Below are 19,230 nucleotides of genomic sequence, written 5' to 3' on the forward strand. Positions count from 1 at the left end.
CTTTTATTCCCAGGTTGTTGCATTTGGGATTGTATTTACTATTTGTTAAAACCTGCAAGCACCTGTCCCAGTTTATAAAAAACTGAACAAAACATGAAGTGTATTTTCACTTACATCTATATTTATCTTCCTGAGCAAAGATACATGCACCTATCCAAGAAATCACTCCCAGGGTGATCTTTATATGATCCAGAAGTCTTGGGGTGATATCTTTCTTTATTCTTGGGAACTATTTAAGAAGCATTTTCATAAAGAAGTATTGGTAGACTGCAGAAATATATAATGGCCTCTTAAGCCCCTGTCCTTTGCACATGGAAGGCAGTGAATTCTCTTGCTTAGTTGCTCAGATTGGTGAACGATCAGAGTTAATAAACATGTAAGTGAGACAAATTGCTCTGAAATATTTTTAGAGTGAAACTTAACCAGAGTACATTTGTCCCTGAATATCAATTTTACAGAACCCTTATAGTTTTACAGGGCAAAGAACTATATATTTTAAGAGTTGATGTATTTGTTTTTGCAGGTGGTTAAAATATAACTTCTCAGAATCTTATTAGAAACAATGAATTATATCACATGCCCTTTGGAGGAACTGCTAGCTTGTGGTAGAAGCCTCTTGGGACATTCTGATATTTTTATGTAGGGAATTTTTTCAGATTGCTTTGGTAGGACAAGAGCCCTTGTTAAAACGTATCATGTTTTAGAAAAATTATTCCAGAAAAAATATGTTAAAATTGCAAGTGCTTGTTATTTAGTGATATTTTCATAGTATCTTCAACTACCAGATCTACCGTTTTTGACCTTGATACACAGAAGTGGAATTTACACAATAGTCTGACCTCAATGCTTATCACAACAGAGACTCATTGCTTAATTAAACCTTTGGCTAATTCAGTATGCTGGTTAATATTCAGGCACATTTTCGTTGGGGAAAATTATTGTTTCTGGTCCCTAGCAGCTGTTTCTGGCCTGTTCCCAATCCTTTGCAGATGTAATAACAAATCCCAGATCAGAAAACTGCCTAGAGGTTGTTTGATAGGCATATTATATAAATGTGGAAAAAAAAAAAAGAAAACAAATAAACCTGCTGTGGTGGATGTGACTCTTTCATCATTGCTGATCTGCTTTTAGTTTTTTTAATGCTGAAATCCCAGTTCTGTTTCCCCTCCCGCCTATGTCAGTAGAAAACAATTATTAAACTAAATAAACAATTACTAAACTAAATCAAATATCCTTGTCAGAAAGGACCTGTCAGACTCCTCTAAACTCTCAGAGCACACCAACATGATGGTGATGTTAAAATAAGAGAGGGAAGAAAGGAAAAGGCCTTTTATGTGAGCATCTCTAACCCTGTGAAAACACAAGGAGATGGCAAAAGCAGAACGATGTTTTCTTCCAAGACTTGCCCGGCGGGACAGAAATTGTCCCTTTAGAGAGTGGCATGACATGTGTGTTGCCCTATTCTCAGCATCACAGCTTCATGGGGAAGCTCTCCTGCAGGGACCGGGGATATGGAGGCCAGAATGCCGCACCCAGGAGCATTTCTGTCCGCAGGATGACACTGTTCTGTGTACACACAACTCGTCGGTTTAAAATGGAAACGTTGGCCTGACCACATTAAAACACACTCAAAGGCAACTCTAAAGTGACATTTAACAGACGCGCTGGCACTCAAGTTATTGACAAGCTACAGAACAAATAACAAATTTATAAATAGAGACTCAGCATGGATACCCAGTATGGGTAAGACACTTAGCTCCAGCTAGTCATAAATAAGGTTTTTAATAACACAGTGCCTTTGCAGTTACCCATTTCTAAGCATTAGTCAAACCATTTGAGAAGGCAAGTGTATAAAATAGTCTCTGCAAGTAAAGCATGCCTTATTAATGCACAGAAAATAGCACTGCAAAGTTACTGTACATTAAAAAAAAAGCACCAAGTCAAGCGTTAGCATTGTTGTTAAAGAATTACCTAGTTATGGCTGTTACACATCCTCGGGTGCAAAAGGAACACGACTAGCAAAACACAAACCAAGATGTCACTTATACTGTACCCCTGAAAAAGACTGCTGCCTTCCTGAAGGAGAAATTAGTGCCAAATATAATTACATGGGAATTGGCTCTGGTACAGAATCAACCCACAGACACAAACTGCATTTGATCAGATATATGTATACTGTAGGAGCTAAATCTAGTGGAGAAACAGACACATAAAACTGAATGTTTTGAACCCTTCTAATGAAACATTATGGTTGATCATACCTAATGACTCTTGCATATTAAGTATAATCACTTAAACAGAATCAGATTTGGCTCCTGGGAGTAAACCAAGCCATACAAATTAAGCTTTACTCAGTTACAGACAAAGAAAACAAACAAAAATCGTGAGAAGAGACTGAATTTTTATAGGCACGCATAGGAGGGTCTTGCAGGTCCACGTTTTGTAGACAAGGTGTTAGTGTGAAGCAGATTAATGGTTTGATAATTGCTCCAGGCAGAAGATTTTTAAGTAAGGGATCACTACTGGAACTTAACAAGCCAGCACTTAGAGGACGGAGAAGCAATTACAATGTTTATAACAGCCCGGTACAAGGATAGCAGACATTCCTGAAGCAAGCAGAAATAGGAGGATTCATTTTGCACGCTGCAATTGACTCTCTTTGCAAAACAAGCCCCTACACATGAGAAATGCATGGAACAAGAGGAATTAAGTGAAGAACTGGAGTCTTTGGGGACCGTCTCAGAGCAATGATATCCCACCGCGCTGAATGCAGATTGTGCGTGTGAGCTTGGTGTGTGATGACCAAACTTGCACAGTAATTGCAAATGATTCTCGTTCAATATGCTAAAAGTATCTGCACCATATGCCCTATAAGTAAATAGCCTTTTCATGCGATGATACAGGGACAAGCAGACCTTCAGCTACCGGATTTATATGTAGGCGCAACAGCAGAGTGTTCTTTTCCTTCACCTCAATTTTCCATCTGAATAAAGGTCAAAACACTGCTGACCAGGAATAAGTAGCATTGGAGACCAAACTAATGAAAACAGAGGTTAAAACAAGGGTAAATTTATGTCTTTTAATGAGTGTCTGGAGCTGAGTGCAAGCCTGTAGCTTCAAGCAGTGCTACTATCGTCATAGCTAAAGAGCAATTCAATTTTTGTTTTACCAGATGGATACCTCCATCTAGGTACTTTTATGTTCTCCATTATTGTATTTTCTGAGCAACTCACAGTTTTAATTGTATCTATCTACACAACACTTCAGCGAGAGGCATCCTTTATCCGGTGACTGTTTTAACACATTGCGGAGAGTCCTGGGAGGGAAGAAAACCCTTTTGCCAAGCAAGTGACCATTCGCTAAGCCGAGGAGCCGGGCTGAGACCTGCACTCCCGCCCTCAGGCTCCAGAAACCCCTTAACTTGGCTGCACAACTGCAAAGCTTTGACAGTAGAGATGGAAAGGACCTTTCCCCAGCCTTATCTGGCAACTGAGTAGGGGGAGAGCACTCTTCTGAGCTGTGGAAGACCTGAATTTAAACCGCTTCCAGCTGAATCCCTATCTCGCATTTCCTAGGGGTGAAAAGAAATCAGTCTTTTCTCTCCAACAGGGACAATTTAAGAGCCCTAATTTCAAGAAAACGCTTTCAAGCTGTGAATGCTGGTCTTATAAAGCTTGGTCCAAAGAAGTAATGAAGCTCTTCGGCAGAGACGAAATTACAAACAAACCTTGTCTTCACGGTTTTCGGCAGCAGATTGGGCACATCCCCAGTCAGCATGCTAGCTGCGGTGAATACCGTGCTGAATGTTTATAAAATAAGGTAGTGCTGAGTTTCGCAGCACTGAGCACTTTCTGTGCTTCTAGTCCAAACAAATTAAGATTAGACTTGCAAAACAGCTAAAGTGCCCATTATACAGGCTTGCCCTTTTCTTACTCTTCCCTGAGCATCTGCTCCTGGCCCCGGCTGGAAGCCAGGTACCAGGCTTCATGGGCAAGGTAATTGCTGCTTGGTTTAAGCCAATGTGGGTACTTTATTACTGCGACTTGAAATGACTCATCTTAAAAGTTGTTGAGATTCTCAGATCTCCAGAGGTGCGTTATCTTCGTAGTGTCAGCTCTCCACAGCTGTGTTCTCAAGGTAGCTACCAGGCATTTGTTTGTTCCCCAGATGAGCTTGTCTGGACCATATCAATCAGCTCAATGCCTAAGCATTATCACCATCCACAAGCTACACGTTCCTGGCATACCTTCACAACCTGCTCAGTTAGGTGGTCTCCAAACACACTTCTTCCCATGTGTGCCAGCAACCCTCCCACTGAGCACGGCATCCTGCTAGTCATAATCATAGGATCACAGAATAGTTTGGGTTGGAAGGGACCTTTAAAGGCCATTTAGTCCAACCTCCCTGCCACAGGCAGGGACATCTTCAACTAGATCAGGTTCCTCAGAGCCCCATCCAACCTGACCTGGAATGTTTCCAGGGTTGGGGCATCTCCCACCTCTCTGGGCAACCTGGGCCAGTGTTTCACCACCCGCAGCGTAAAAAATTTCTTCCTTATATCTAGTCTGAATTTACCGTCTTTTAGTTTAAAGCCATTACCCCTTGTCCTATCACAGCAGGCCCTATTAGAAAGTCTGTCCTCATGTTCTGGCATTCCCCTAAATGCAGTTTAAGAGCAATGAATGTATGGCTCCTGTGATAGTGTCCTACGTACTAGGTGGTGTTCTTAATCTTTTCTGTTAAATTATCCCTCTTCCAGATTTGAATATACATGGTGGTGACATTGGGGAGGTGGTGAAGGCTTTAGAGAAAATGGGGAGAAGGGTTTTACATCTATGGCTCTTCAACACTGATGTTTGGGCACTTGGTAGGGGTGGAGTATTCCACCCTTGGGTATGCCGAAGAAGTCAAAATATGCTATACTTTAATAGTCACCAGAACCGTAACAATTATAAACTGTAGGCTACAGAGTCATGTATCAGCACTCTGTCCCAATAAATATTTAATTATTCCATATAAATTGGCAACACCCCAACAAGAAAAAGCAAAATAATACCTGCTAGCATAATGCATAGTGCACTCTCATGGGTAAGAAGAGAAGCAGTATCAGCTCCTCTCTGGTCAAGAAGGGAGCTGAATATAGATTTCCACATCCTTGGAAAACATCATAACCAAATAGCTTCTTCATAAGGAAAATTGTGTCAGCAGTGCCTGTACACACTTTCTAAGAGAAGTCTAGCTATGTCCTTACTTACAGAACAGATCAGGATTACCTTAATTGAAATAAGGTACTAATGTCTTAATGAGGCAGATTTTAAGGGAATGATCTCTCACCCCACTTTTGGAATTTATTACCTGTTTACAGGGGTGTTGTCTTTTGTGGACCTTAATCCTGGACATCAATTTCTTCCTATGCAGCGCACCACAAGGTATAGTCCTTAAGTGATATCTGGACATGGTGAGATACCTCAGACACTATAATTCCCAGTTCCCTTTTGTGACATGGTTCTTAAGTCCTCCTCTCAAACCTTACACACAGACCTGCCGGAAGTACCCGGAACAGCAAGGAATTAAATCCTGCAGTTCCCAAATCCCGCGCTAGTATTTTCACTAATAAACAAAGCTTGCAGAGTAGTTTCCAGGAAATTCTTTATCTACATGGAGATATAGAGGTATATAATGCCTGTGCTCTCAAGACTAATTGCCTTCCACAGTGCCACAAGGCTTTTTGTTTTGGAAACTAAAATATTTCATATGTCTAAGTATAGCTCCTTTGAGAAGAGTCTAAGCCAACTAAATATTTTCTTTCCCAAAAGACCAGATTTTTCATTAGGACCTAGCATTTGTTGTTACACGGGCATATTACCTAAAATGACAAGGCTGCTTGACAAGGAAGAGCAGGTCACAAAGGTCATTTTGAAAGAGTGAGAGAAAGGCAGAGAAGCTGGAAGCTCCTGTTATTATGTATGATTAGTTAAACACATGTTTAAGTACTTTTGGAACAGGGGTGAATAAACCATTCTCCATGTCTACTGCGAATTGAACAAAAACTAATGGGCTCTAATTGCCACTAGAGAAACCCCAGTTTGTCATCAGGAAAGACTTTCTGTCACTGGGGGAATACGTTACCTGGAGAAGTTGTTGACTCTCCACCGTGGGAGGTTTTAAAGGACAGATTAGACAAACATATGTCAGGAACAGCTCAAATACAGGTGATCTGCCCTGGGGCAAGAGAATGGGTAACTTTAATTTTTTAGGTCTCCTTCAGAGCTATATTCTAGAGTTCCTACATCATGACTAACATGTTGGACTTTCTCATTTATTACCCGATATGTCACATTCTTTGCTTGCATTATGAATATATGAAACAAATAAGAGCCTTCGCAAGTACAACCTAGTAAACATTTTTAGTGAATACTGAAGTTGCCCCAAACACTATTTCATCCATTCTGAAACTATCCACCAATTTAAGTTGATTTTTGTCAAGTTGAATTTACAAGAGGAAAAACAATAGGGATAGATTTACACCAAAAAAAATCCCACATTCATATTCTTTCTTCCTTATTCACTAACACCCACCCACTGAAATTATTTTGGTCTATGATATTTACAGCTCTGCCAGATACACTGCCACATATATTTAATTTCTGTACAGGCTGAAATGCAACAATAATTTGATGATAGGTAATATTGCATTTTGCATCCAGAAACATTAATATCACTTAACATCATTAATACTGCTTATCATTCTGATCACCAACAAAGCTGTTAATGGTGGAGTAAAAATCAAGGACGTGGTGTTTAAATGCATAGGCCATACCAAAATATTTATAGACTTCATGAGGACCAGGAGCTCCTTCAGGGTCAACACCTGAACAGCAGAGAGTTTAACTAGAAGCATGCAAGTAAAGAAACTGGGGAGAAAAAACCCACAGCAGCAATTACGACTGAATCCCAACACAGGTTTTATTAATTCCATTGTCTGTAGCCATGGGGTGTTTTGTGGGGTCATTCACACTAAAAATCTGGATGCAACTGGTTCTGGCACATATGGTGAGCTTATATATTCCCTTGACTTTTCACTTCTTTTGCAAAAGCCATTCAAAATTACAGTCTCTGAGTCTGGGAGATGTCTCTATTCTGAGGCACTCCCTGAGAGTGATGGGAGGTTATAGGATGGGTCGTGATTCTTTCATTTCTTGATGAAGATCCACTCCCAGTAAACTTTAAGATCTGGCATCAGTTTATTACAAACCACTATGGTGGTCACAGATGCCAGGTGAGAGAGTTTAGAGGCCAGCCATCTTTCCCAAACCAAGGGAAATTTGTACCATATTGCATATAACAATCTAAATACTTTTTTGTTACCTAAAAGTCTACGCTTTCAGAAAAGCAAATACATCAATACAAAGGAGGGGTCGTAGGATAACTGACCTGGACAGTGAAAGCTGGTTTCCTTATTTATCAACAATTAAGACTGGAACAAAGATACAGAAAGTGAACTAATTTATACAGAAAATTAACATATAGACATTCAAGGAAGGTTTGAAGTGGAAGGCATGAAAGGGGGATGGCCTCTAGACTGAATGATCGTACTTGGGCTTTTATTGCAGAGGAACACGGCATGAAAGAGGGGAGTTGTTTTCTTTCCACGTTTGGGACATCTAATTGAGGGTGGAAAAGGAAAGTACAAAACCATCTTTTCCCACAAGGAACAGACCATGAATAAGAATTTACGTGATGTATTAGATTATCCAGTTACATTTTCATAAGGCGATTTCTCACAGAAAGAAAAGCACTGTACTGGATTTGTACAGCAGCTGGTACGTTCAGCATGTGCTAATCAGTTCTGACTCGGAACTGCCGATAGTATGCTGTGCTGTCAAAAGGAAAAAAACCAAAAGCCTACACTTCTAGTCTGTTTTGCCTGCAGTTGGACCCTTGAAACATATATAGGTAATGATTTTTAAAGGGGCTAAATATTTTGTGCTCCCATTACACTGATGAAATTCATGGCTAGACAGCAAATTTGAAAATTAGGGTACCCTGGACCCTGGCTGCCAGCATCCTGGCTTGAAATGGTTAATCCCATTTTTAAGCAAGAGTTTTCTGTTGGTTTGCTTTAAATCAGAACATAATTTTCATAAGATGAGCAAAGTTTGGAGCTAGCCCTATGTATTCCGTTATCCTCAGCACAGAATTTGGAGTCTAAATTCCCTTGGGCAAGACGAGCAGCACAGCTCTTAGACTGCAGCGAGGTTAAGGATGATGGGGTTGAGGTTCAAATACTTTGATGAGGCTGGAATGAAAAGAGAGTCTGTGATCCACTGTCTTTCTCATGCTTCAAGAGATAACATGCTGGAATACACTTTCACCATTTTAAAGCATATAGCTTTGTGCAAAAAAAAAGACAGAGATTGGCTAGCTGTGTCTTCAAGCTGGGACTCAAATGCTAAATCATTCATGGCTTATACCCTACATTAGTGTTAAGACTCATTTGTTCTGATTTCACTCAAAATCAGAATGCTTGTTCTCATTAATTCTGCAAGCTTCTTTTGCTAATTAATTTTTACAATAAATTTCTTCATTTCTTCAGAGAGTTTTGTTCTAGCTGCCTGCAATTCTGATTTATCTTTTTAAAGAACCACATATAAAATGACATGTAGAACTACAATTTTTTTCTGGGTTTTACTTTTTTTTTTTTAAAAAAAAAAGGAAAGCTCTTAAAAATAGTCATGACTATGGAAAGTGCTTTGGAACAACTTTTAAAATTCGAAATTCCTTTTGAACCATAAGAACAATGGAAATTTTTATACATTTCCCTCATTTTTGATTTTGGTCTGGAGATTTGCAGTTTGAAGTCCATGCCCACTCTATTTCTGTCTCACTGTTTAAGAACATTGCTTGGTGCTGTGGGTATTGTTTTTGTCTTTGAAGTACAAATGTGGTGGGAGGCAATTAGTTTAGATTGCTAATTTAGTTAATAATAATCTGGAGGCTGGCAGAGGCAGATTAGAGCCAGTGGTGACAAAGAAAGGTTTTGAATCCTTCCACTGGCTAGAGAAGAAAAGCAAAGGTGTATAAGCTGCTTCTATCTATCCGTTCATCATACAGAGACTATTTTTGTTGATACCTCTGTGCACTTGGGCTATGGAAAAATTCAGCCCATTGTCAGTCACAGAAATATGAAGAATCCTATTAAAATTTTTACACAGGATACAATCGCTGCAGTATTAATAACCTCAGTGGTTATTAGCAAGTAGAGGAGATATATTCTCTTTTGAGGGTAATCACAGACACCAAGTATCAGATAAAGTACACCAAGGATGAGAAAAAGAAAGTTTTTTACGTCCCCTTTGACAGATGGCAATGGAAAGGATGAAGAAGTTAGTGACATATTCAAGGTCAGAGAGATAACACTACACATCTTCCGTATCCTAGTCTAATTCCTTAATTAAGGCCATTCGTTCAATGTTATAAATCATTGCTTGGCCCTTCTCAGGCTTGAGACATCTCACTCACTATATATATTTTAATTCTTAATCTGTTAAATTACCTCTTGGTTTTTCGGCAGATTTTCATGGTCTGTAGCAGATGTTGTCTTCTCCCATTTCTCTGCAACTTGATTTGCTTCTTCTATTTTTTGCTCATAGCTTTTCTGGGAATTTAGCAGCGTCACTTCATAAAACTCTTGAATATCTGTTTGTAAAGAGGATCAAGTAAAAGACGTTATTTGACACGTTTGCTTTTGAATCCCTGGTGTTTTTCTTTGGCCGATATGTACTTACGCATTATCATCATAATGATAAACACGTATTACACTTCTAGCAGAAAGCACAAATGCAAATTTGTTTTCTAAAATGTCAATGAGATTCTTGAAATATATTCTCATTTTAAAGAGGTTCTTACAAATAATTTCAAAGAAGTAAAGGAATAATATTTATAAAAAGAGATTCAAAGAATGTGTTACATGTACACCTGAACAATTTAGGTAGAACAGACACTTATAAAGCGAGAAGTAAGTCACAGAGCACTTTGCCCGGTAAACTAGAAATTTGCAGGTGTAAAAAAGCCTAAGAGAAGCTTTTGTCAGACACCCACCCGAGGCACCACAGCCACTCCCAGCCGCATTTGGTAATTTTTAAGTGGGATGCACAACTTGAAGAAAGACTTTGTGGGTTCATCACTTCAACCTGTTGTCATTGAGAAGTGGGTAGTTAATGTTTGGTTTCAGCCAAGCGTAAACAACAAGCCAGGTCTTAATATCCTGTTCAGATGTTTCCATCAGACTTATTTCCATGGGGTATGAACAGATATGCAAGATCCAGCAGTGAAAACACTTCCACTGAAACCTGTGCATGTAATTACCTAAGGAGAGGAAAAAAAGTGTTTCCCTTCCTTGGGGAGAGAAGTTTTTAGTCAGATAGTGACATACAGGAGATGAAACATTGCCTAACAGAGATATTTGACTCACCAAAGAAGAATAAAACATCACATTATTTTAATTAAGGACAATGGGCAGACTTTCTCCTGGATAAGAGAGAATGAAAACCATTTCAGGGAGAAAGATTATATCTACCTGGATACCCCCTGGGGCTTCAAAGGAGGGACTGGTTACAAAACCTACCATGCTTTCAGTCAGCGGCTCTCTCTAATGAGCACCACGGAAGGCGTAAAGAAGGTGGGAAGGCAGGACCCTCAACATGTAGGTGTCAGGAAGGGCAGAGAAGGGGACGAAGAAAACTTTCTGGTGTTAGATGAAGAAATTATAGGGGAAAAATGAAGCTTATTGTACTTACACAATGCTTTCATGTGACTGTGTTTTTTTATTTTATATTTTGTGAAGAAATGTTCTGTTTGCATGTTACCTTGAATTGGATTGAATTAACAGTAGACCCACGGTCACCAGACAATCAGAAAAAATTTCTTAATGGAAGCTGTGATAAATCTATACCTGACAATATCAGGAGCCCAAACACCCCAGGATGCTCTAGCATGCCTAAAAGTAAAGAGCATGTTCCTCAGGATAGCTTCGCCAACCAGAAGAGAAAATTCTTCCAGCGTTAGCCATAGAGCCTGCCTGGCAAAGAGGAAAATCTTGGGATTGTGTCTGAATTTCAGAGGCAACTGGGGATATTGTCATACAGGGTCAGATCCCACATCTGGGCCAGGAAGACATCGGTTTTAACTGTAATAAATAACCTGCCATGGAGGTACATCTGCATTTTCAGTTGTATGCTGTCTCACGCGATAGGAGACCGAACTGGATTGCATGTGACAGAACTGAAGGAGCAGGAGGAGGCACGGGGAGGCACACCGCAGAGGCACCCTGATTTTCTGCATCTTTCAAGGGTCGGTCAAAAGTATTCAGCTGGTTCGGTGCTCAGCCTCACATTAAGTCTTTGGCCAGATCTCTAGGAGCCGTTCATCCCTCGTTAGTAACAACTGAAATCGAACTTTCCTTCTAACTCCTTTTCCAGCTTTACTACTCATTATGTACTCTGTTTCTCATGTACAATGGGAAATAGTCATTAGAAGTTTTAATTTTAACAATAGCAGTTGTGATCCATAGGAAGTAGCTGTTAACTTCTAGCTCACAGATATACTTGTAAGAATCTATGTTTCATATTGCTAAGTACATTCAATTCCAACATAATGACTAGGACCTACTTTTAAAATTAAAAGCTATAGGACAGCTGCAATGAGAGGGAAGTGTCTCTGTTCATGTTGGGGGGATTTTTTTTACACTCATTTTGAACTCTCATAGTACAACTGCAAACAGTTGTAATACGTGGTTTGATGCCAGGTCAATTTGTATTGCAACTGCAAGTAAAACATATCAGGCTAATGTGTAATTATCTCTAGATAAATACTTTGCAGAAATAAACTAGAAATTGCCCTCTGGCAGCGGCATTCAGCTGGCATAGCTGTCGTTATCAGAGTATTAATTGGGTTGACAGTAGTCAGTCAAGGAACTGCAGAACAGTGCTTTCGCTCTAACTTTAAAGACTGCCTTACCCTAGTGTTTGCATTAAAAATAATGTGTAAGCCACGTTTGCATGTGTATGCACGTGTGCAAAATAAATATTAAAAACTCAGCCTCTTTGTTAAGGGTCTTATCTAATCAGAGGAGGCCGTGGGTTGCTTTCACTGGAATAATGATCACTGGTGCGCAGAGAAGAGCATTTCGGTGTACTTATGCAGTTACAGAAGAAAGCACAGAAGATTCACTTAGTTGGTTGCTTTGTTATTCCATAAGCTAAAATTGCCGTTTCTATGGAACAAGGGCAGCCAGCAACTCACAGTCAATCAAGGTTAGCAGAAAATAGGATCTGTAATTTGCTCGGAGTAAAACCTGCTCTATCGAGTTATCTCCATTACAGGAGAGGTGCAATCATAGTAGGAGGGGAAAACAGCTGAATACTACTGAGGATGGGAGAAGAGGTGTAAAGGAGGTGATGGGATCAAGCAGCTGTAGAATCAAGCTTGGAGCCAAGGTCATAAAAAGCCATTGTGAGAGCATGGTAGTTGTTACGTAAAATGACCAAAATACAGTCTGTCTCCTAGTAGGGGCTTACAGGAAGATAATTCAACCAAGAGATGAAAATCTTACACAGATGAAATCTGTACCAGGTGGTTCTTGGCACTATCTTCCCTCCCTTCCATGAAAACAAGTTCAGATTTCATTAAGAAATGGCAACATTACTATTGATGAACTCCGTGATATCAAAACACCTCTCCAGCTGAACTATTCAGATCTCTGTACCACTCCAAACGTTTTGTCAAGCAATGAATTCATGTTTGTTTAAAGCGTCTATGAATCTCACTGGATTTTCAGTCCAACTGAATTTGTTCACTTACTTCTTAAGAGATTATTTACTTTATTTAATAAACTCCGCTTGCTCTTCCTTTAGCCTAGCTCATGTGTTTTGTCAGTTTTGCTGTATGAAGATAAATGGCATACAAGAAATTATATATAGTCTAATATGAAGTAATCCTAAAGATACCACGATAGACTGTATTTTGGATAATTCCATCACTGGGGAAGTGGGAAAACAAATTTTCTCTACATCGGCATGGTAGAGAACATATCAGTATCACTTTACAAATGCCCGTGGACAAGTGTACTGTAAATCACTGCGTCTGTGCTCTGCAGGCAAATTGCAAGGACCCTCTCTCCCGCCTCACAGACCCGTGCGAGTGAGCAGGGTCTAACCTTTATAGGTATGCCAGGGAGCACTTCTTCGTACTAAAGCTGGATCTGCTTCTCAGTGTGAAGAGTTGTTTTCTCTACTACTATTTAAAATATATATATATTCATTATTTAGGGTCAATTTTGAGTTGTGCTCGCTCTTACCTAATTTTTTTCTTAAAAAAAATTTAAACAAAGAATAACGACTGGAGAAAAGACAATGTCATACTCACATAGAAAAGCAACCTTTCTTATATAGAAAAAAAACCAAAAACTATGATCAGCCAAAGCTGAACCGGCTGCCTAAACTCTGCCATTTCCTGACTTTTGAGTGATGGGTGCTGCAGCCCTACGACCATTTTCCTGTGCAAGTTCTGTTCCCATTTATATGCATCACAATATCCATTTGTCATAGGAACACTTCACAACTCTCATAGCGAAGGGGTTAAATAATATGAAACAGCAAAAACGTTGAATAGCCTAAACCACTTTCTGTCTTCTGCGGCCATGGGTTTTCGCCAGCATTCTAATGAGGAAAAAATAAGATAAAGCAATACAATTCCTCATTCATCTGTGAGCACTTCAGCACCAGAAAGATAGAAGTAAATTGAAGGGAATTCAGACAAAGACAGATTGATTAAAGGTCTGAGAGGACTAACTTTTGAGCAAAGATTAAAGGAAAAGAATAATAATAACATACGCTTTCATACCTCTTTCGTTTCAAAGCAAAACAAACATTAAGAACCATGTAGTGTTGGCTGAGAAAATTGCGCAAGGCCTCGAAGAGAAGCAAACCAGCAGGGCTGAACTGCGTAAGCCTGCAAACGAGCACACCAGGTGTGTCCATCCCTTCGTGATCGATAACCCACTTACAGTGGCTTCAGTATCACCAGTGGATTCGGGACAATGTTATTCCATTTTAAAAATTCCTCCTGTCAGGGAAGGGTAGATGCTGCTGCACGAGCAAATCTGGAACGATTGCCCGGCACGCTACGAGTGAGGCAGGAGCCACACACTCCTACAAGCTTTCTCCTTTATTCAAGATATACTCACTAGTGTGATTTAAAGTCAGAAGGGAAAGGCAGTCAGTAATTTGCTCCTATTTATGCATCTTGGTGCCCTCTTTACTACCAACCTGTCTTCAGCTGTGTAAATCGTCACAATCCAGCTGGTAGCCCCAAGGCTGGATGAAGTATATGAGATAGCTTTGGCATCTGCATGATTTTCACCCCCACGGAGAAGCCCTGGCAGGTATGTCAGGACTTTTATGCACTTTCAAAAATTTAGCCATCAAGGCACATGTGTCTGAGTGCACTGAGCAGCTGGGGTTACCCCAGTAAATCTCTTTAACACCAGCTGACCTGTAGCTGCACTTTGCCCATTCGTAATGGATGCAAAGGGTTAGGAAGTGAGAATATCAAAAGATGGGTTTCCAAGTGCTGTGATGCAAAAGGTAGAGAGGCTCAACTTGAGCTGGTGGAGATTCACAATGCAGCTATACAGTGAAGATAGGTTTACGTGGTACCAAACTCAGGATTCAGAAGACGGGGGGCATAAAGAAAACCAGAGCAGGAGTGGAAAGAAAAATCTCTTGTACCTCTTTTGCATTTAAAAAAATAAGGGGAGGAAGAGGAAAGCCTGTATTCCAGTAACAAACAAGCTGATGCCAGGCTTTCTGATACCATCTATATTTTATGGAACACAAACAATTAAGCTTAAAAGGATAATCTTGTACATCGCTTAGCCTGAAGTTGTTCTGCGTGTGTCAGCAAATGCTGCCTCCCCAGTGACTTGTCGGTACATGTGGCCACTTGTAAGAGAGCCGTGCGAGCTATTCCACAGACCAAACCTTATCCAAAGTCCAGTGAACTTGCAGACACCTACCCACCGCAGCATGCTTTGACCTCCAGAAAGAGAGGACGCTGTGCTGACGGCTGTTCCAAAAGCTGTTACCTTCGTCTGCCCTTAGCAACCAGAGAGGATTTCCTTGTGACACACGTCTTTGCTACCACCCGTCTTCACTCTGTGTCTTGAGATGATTTAGAAATGGCACCAATATTCTGGTATCCGCAGTAACTGTCTGTTGTTTCTGCAGATAGCTGTACATTTTTACCATGAACTGGAACATCATTAACAATGTGGAACCCCATTACCCAAGAAACTAGTTTTCTCTGCATCGTATTTCTATAGATCCAAACTGGGAACTGGAACAGATATTCAGTAGGATAAAAAGAAAAGGGTTTTTTTTCTCCTCCTTCTAGAGGTCCTTAGCCATGGAATTCATTTTCCCTATGCTGTGCCAGTGCCCTGACTTGCTCTGCAGTATAACTCCCATCTGTTTTTCCAGGGCATTCAGGGACAAGGTGGAATGGGGGTCTAAGGCAACACGCAAACACAAGCTGTTTCCTTTCCGGGAAATTTGGGGCAGTCTTTTTGTCTATGTGTAGGATAGTGTCTGATATGTACCTTTTAATGTTGTGTAACCCAGCACAAATGGCTACTGTCTGGCAGAACCCTGCGAATCAAAATAAAGTCTATTGTTACAGGCTTTTGCTGCAAGTCCTTTTTTTTAACCAAGGGAACATTACAGCGTACGTCTAAATGGCATCATTTATATCCTGGGGAGCAGATTATGCTGGGTCAGCTTCAGCCATCTGGTCTGAATTATTAGGCAGGAGTAAGGAGGATTGTGCAGGGTGTTGTTGAAGAAGGAAAACTGATTCACACAGTAGAAGTAGCAGGGAAGGGATCAGGGAGCGTACCAGCCTGCCAGTAAAGGGCTTTAAAGGTCCTGCCTATGGAAGCAGTCCAAAGAGAGGTTAAATAACATACTTCACCAAACGTGACTATGTTTTGTGTTTTTTTTTCAAGCAAAATGTTTCCATATTGAGTAAATTAGCCACTATAAGAGAGAGAAAAATAAAAAGGAAGAGAAGAAAAAAAAACTTAACTTGAAATTGGATGAGTTTTCAACTAAAGCAAAGACACTAGGTGAGAGATGGCAGATCTCCAGTTGTCAAGCTGGTACATAGCTTTATGGTCATGGTGAGCTCAAACCTGCCCCCATTAGCATCCCTTGGTGTGGCAGCAGTCAAAAATGCCTTTCCCATTTCAGCTGTATCTCATCCCCAGGGCTCCGCACAGATTTGCCTTGGGTCTGCGCTAACAAAGGTGCTGTGAGATGCAAAGGGAAAGCACAAGGCTTACTTTTTGCAATCGGCAGGGGTAACACCAAGAGACGTCGAGTCAAAATGAAACGTAGGAGCCCTGTGGCAAGGTTTTCAAACATAAGCTTTTGGTGCACGAGAAACATAGGTGCCAACCCAACAGCAAGAGTCACTGCAGAAGGAGAGAACAAGTTCTCTACTCCGTGCAGGCAGTGAAACAGTGCAGTGCAAGCCAGGGAAGCGGTCTTCTGCCAAATGCCTACAGTTGATAAATGTTCCTAAATTATTAAAAGCAGCATACTCTGGTAGAACATGTACCAAAGTAGGCAGCAAGAAATACGGTTTCTTTTATTAACCTGTCTTGATTCTTGAGCTCAGGCAAGCCCCTTTTATTTGGCCCAGATAACCTTTTGAGGTCCCTTCCAACCTGAACGATCTTAATGATCCTTTGCACACTAGGCTGTAAATTCTTTGGGGCAGGAACCATTACAAAGCAGGTACATACCTGAGTAAAACCATATCTTTTTATCAAAAAAAGCTCTGAAACACTCTACATGCTGTAATAAATAACTAAATGGTTAGTAATTAATGACCTTTACAGCAGTTATTTAGATGTATGAAAAAAAAATATGTGTTTGAGTGCTTCTGGCTTTGCTCTGCAATAGTATCGTGATTGGTTTTTGCAATATACCCAAAATACAATCAGAGCTCTCCCAAACTTCACAGCCAGGAATATCTGCCTCAAAGGCAGCTGTCCAAAATCCAGGGAGAAAAAAATATTCAACACAGATTGCTGTGCACGGAGAAGACAAAATAATTGCTGCAGCCCCTCTCAATGTTAGCGATGTTTATATTAACAAGTGAAAACTAGAAAGTGTTAAGTCAGACAGGAAAGTCAGTATTTAAGCCTGTTCGGTGAAGATATTGAGTGTATCACTACCACTTTGCCTATACATTCTAACCTCCTGTTCATAAATAAGCATCACAGTCTGCATTTGAGCATTTGCCATTGACAATATGTTATGGTTAACATCTATGGTTGCTAACTGTGTTTCCAATGCAACAAGAAAAGAAACTGTGAGGCAGGTGCAATAATTCACAGAAACGCAGTCGAAAGCGGGCACAGCTGATGGAATCAGTAAATGCCGCCCTTGGTTCTGCTCCTTCTATTTCTGCAGCTTAAGCTGCGGAAGAGCAGAGCAGCAAACCCCAAATCCTGCGGCGAGGTTTCGTTTTGAAGACGCTAGCCAAGCCTGCAGATCAATGCCCAGTCTGCGGGAGTCAGAGACGGATCATGAGCACACGCTGCCTGCTTCACTCCTCCAGACAACCAGGCATACCGTTGACCCCGTCCCAGGATTTTTTTCTGATAGAAAACTATGTAAACAGAAAATGCCATTAATTTTACTAAGCGTTCAGAAGTGGCAGCGAAGGAAGCACTAAGAGGCCAAGGAAAGGTTTCCTGTGCTTCAGAGTAGACCCTTCGTAAAATGACATTTTTCCTTTGAAAAATGACAGTTTGTATCAAGTTATTTTCCTACAAGCTTAAATACAAACCCTCAGCTTTTTTTCAGCGCTGCGTATTGCGCTGCATGTAGCAGTTGGAGACTGTAGAAGTTATTTACGGACAACAATAACGTATACCTTCGGGAAGAGGCTTTATTCATTGTGTGGAGAGTTGGATGCAAAGCCATTACTGGAGAGATTTCCCCTTGTTTCTGTGCAGCAGTTAACAGTTATTACTGTGCATTTCTGATCCTGTCGGAGGATCAAGCAGCCCCACTGCGGGTCACAGAAGTTATGAACAGACTTTCATCTGAATGGTTCCAACATGCACTTCAACAACTGTAACAGAGAGTTCTATATCACAAAACTGTTCAGTTATATCATCTGTTTATTGTGTGATTTTGTTTGGTGCTCAAGTGCTCGAGAGATTTCTTTAAATAGGGATAATTAGGAACATTTTTCAAAATTTGCTGTAAAATATGATGCCAAAACTCCAGGTACATTTTCATATCTGAGGCAGCAGTAACAGAAAAAAATATAGCTAATCTATTTCCTTCCCCACCTTTTTTTTTTTTTTTTTAATCTTGGAAAGGAACCAGCTGCAAAGCCAATTTCCTACAAACATGGAGGGGAAATACTGTATACCAGACCAGAACCAGAAAAGGATGCATCATTCTATAATCCTTTCTAAGTCAGATTAGTTTTATATAGGCTTTTCTACTGCAGCTGCGCATAAATAGGTTGGGAGTAGGTTGGGTAAATGGAAGATCTAGTGCTTTAGAGCACATGTCTTGGGAACTGCAGGTTTGGGGTACCTGCAGATACTCAGCAGCACAGGCAGGGGCCGCCCCATCAGGCACCTCCCAGCAGCACCCAGTTTGCTGAAACGCTAAAAAGCCAGAAAGATCATGGAATCATAGAATCATAGAATGTGTTGGGTTGGAAGGAGCCTTTAGAGGTCATCTAGTCCAACCCCCCTGCAGTGAGCAGGGACATGTTTAACTAGATCAGGTTGCTCAGAGCCTCATCAAGCCTGGCCTTGAATGTCTCCAGGGATGGGGCCTCCACCACCTCTCTGGGCAACCTGGGCCAGTGTCTCACCACCCTCAGTGTAAAGAACTTCTTCCTAATGTCTAATCTAAACCTGCCCTGCTCTAGTTTAAACCATTGCCTCTTGTTCTACCACTACATGCCCTTGCAAACAGCCCCTCCCCAGCTTTCTTATAGACCCCCTTTAGGTACTGGAAGGCTGCTATAAGGTCTCCCCGGAGCCTTCCCTTCTCCAGGCTGACCACCCCCAGCTCTCTCAGCCTGTCCTCACAGCAGAGGGGCTCCAGCCCTCTGAGCATCTTCATGGCTTCCTCT

At 40.8% G+C, this 19,230-nt stretch overlaps 1 protein-coding gene across 12 annotated transcripts in view; it reads right to left on the bottom strand.

Moving 5' to 3' along the window:
- The window catches only part of DLG2 (discs large MAGUK scaffold protein 2), a 1,057,033-nt gene that overhangs the window by 913,323 nt on the left and 124,480 nt on the right, over positions 1–19,230 (bottom strand). For all 12 annotated transcript variants that reach the window (XM_054188265.1, XM_054188269.1, XM_054188274.1 and 9 more), the window contains one exon: positions 9,557–9,699. In XM_054188265.1, coding sequence (XP_054044240.1) covers positions 9,557–9,699 — 143 coding nt within the window. The remainder of the gene's footprint in view (positions 1–9,556; positions 9,700–19,230) is intronic.

The sequence above is a fragment of the Rissa tridactyla genome, chromosome 1 (assembly GCF_028500815.1).
Source record: "Rissa tridactyla isolate bRisTri1 chromosome 1, bRisTri1.patW.cur.20221130, whole genome shotgun sequence".
NCBI lineage: Eukaryota > Metazoa > Chordata > Aves > Charadriiformes > Laridae > Rissa > Rissa tridactyla.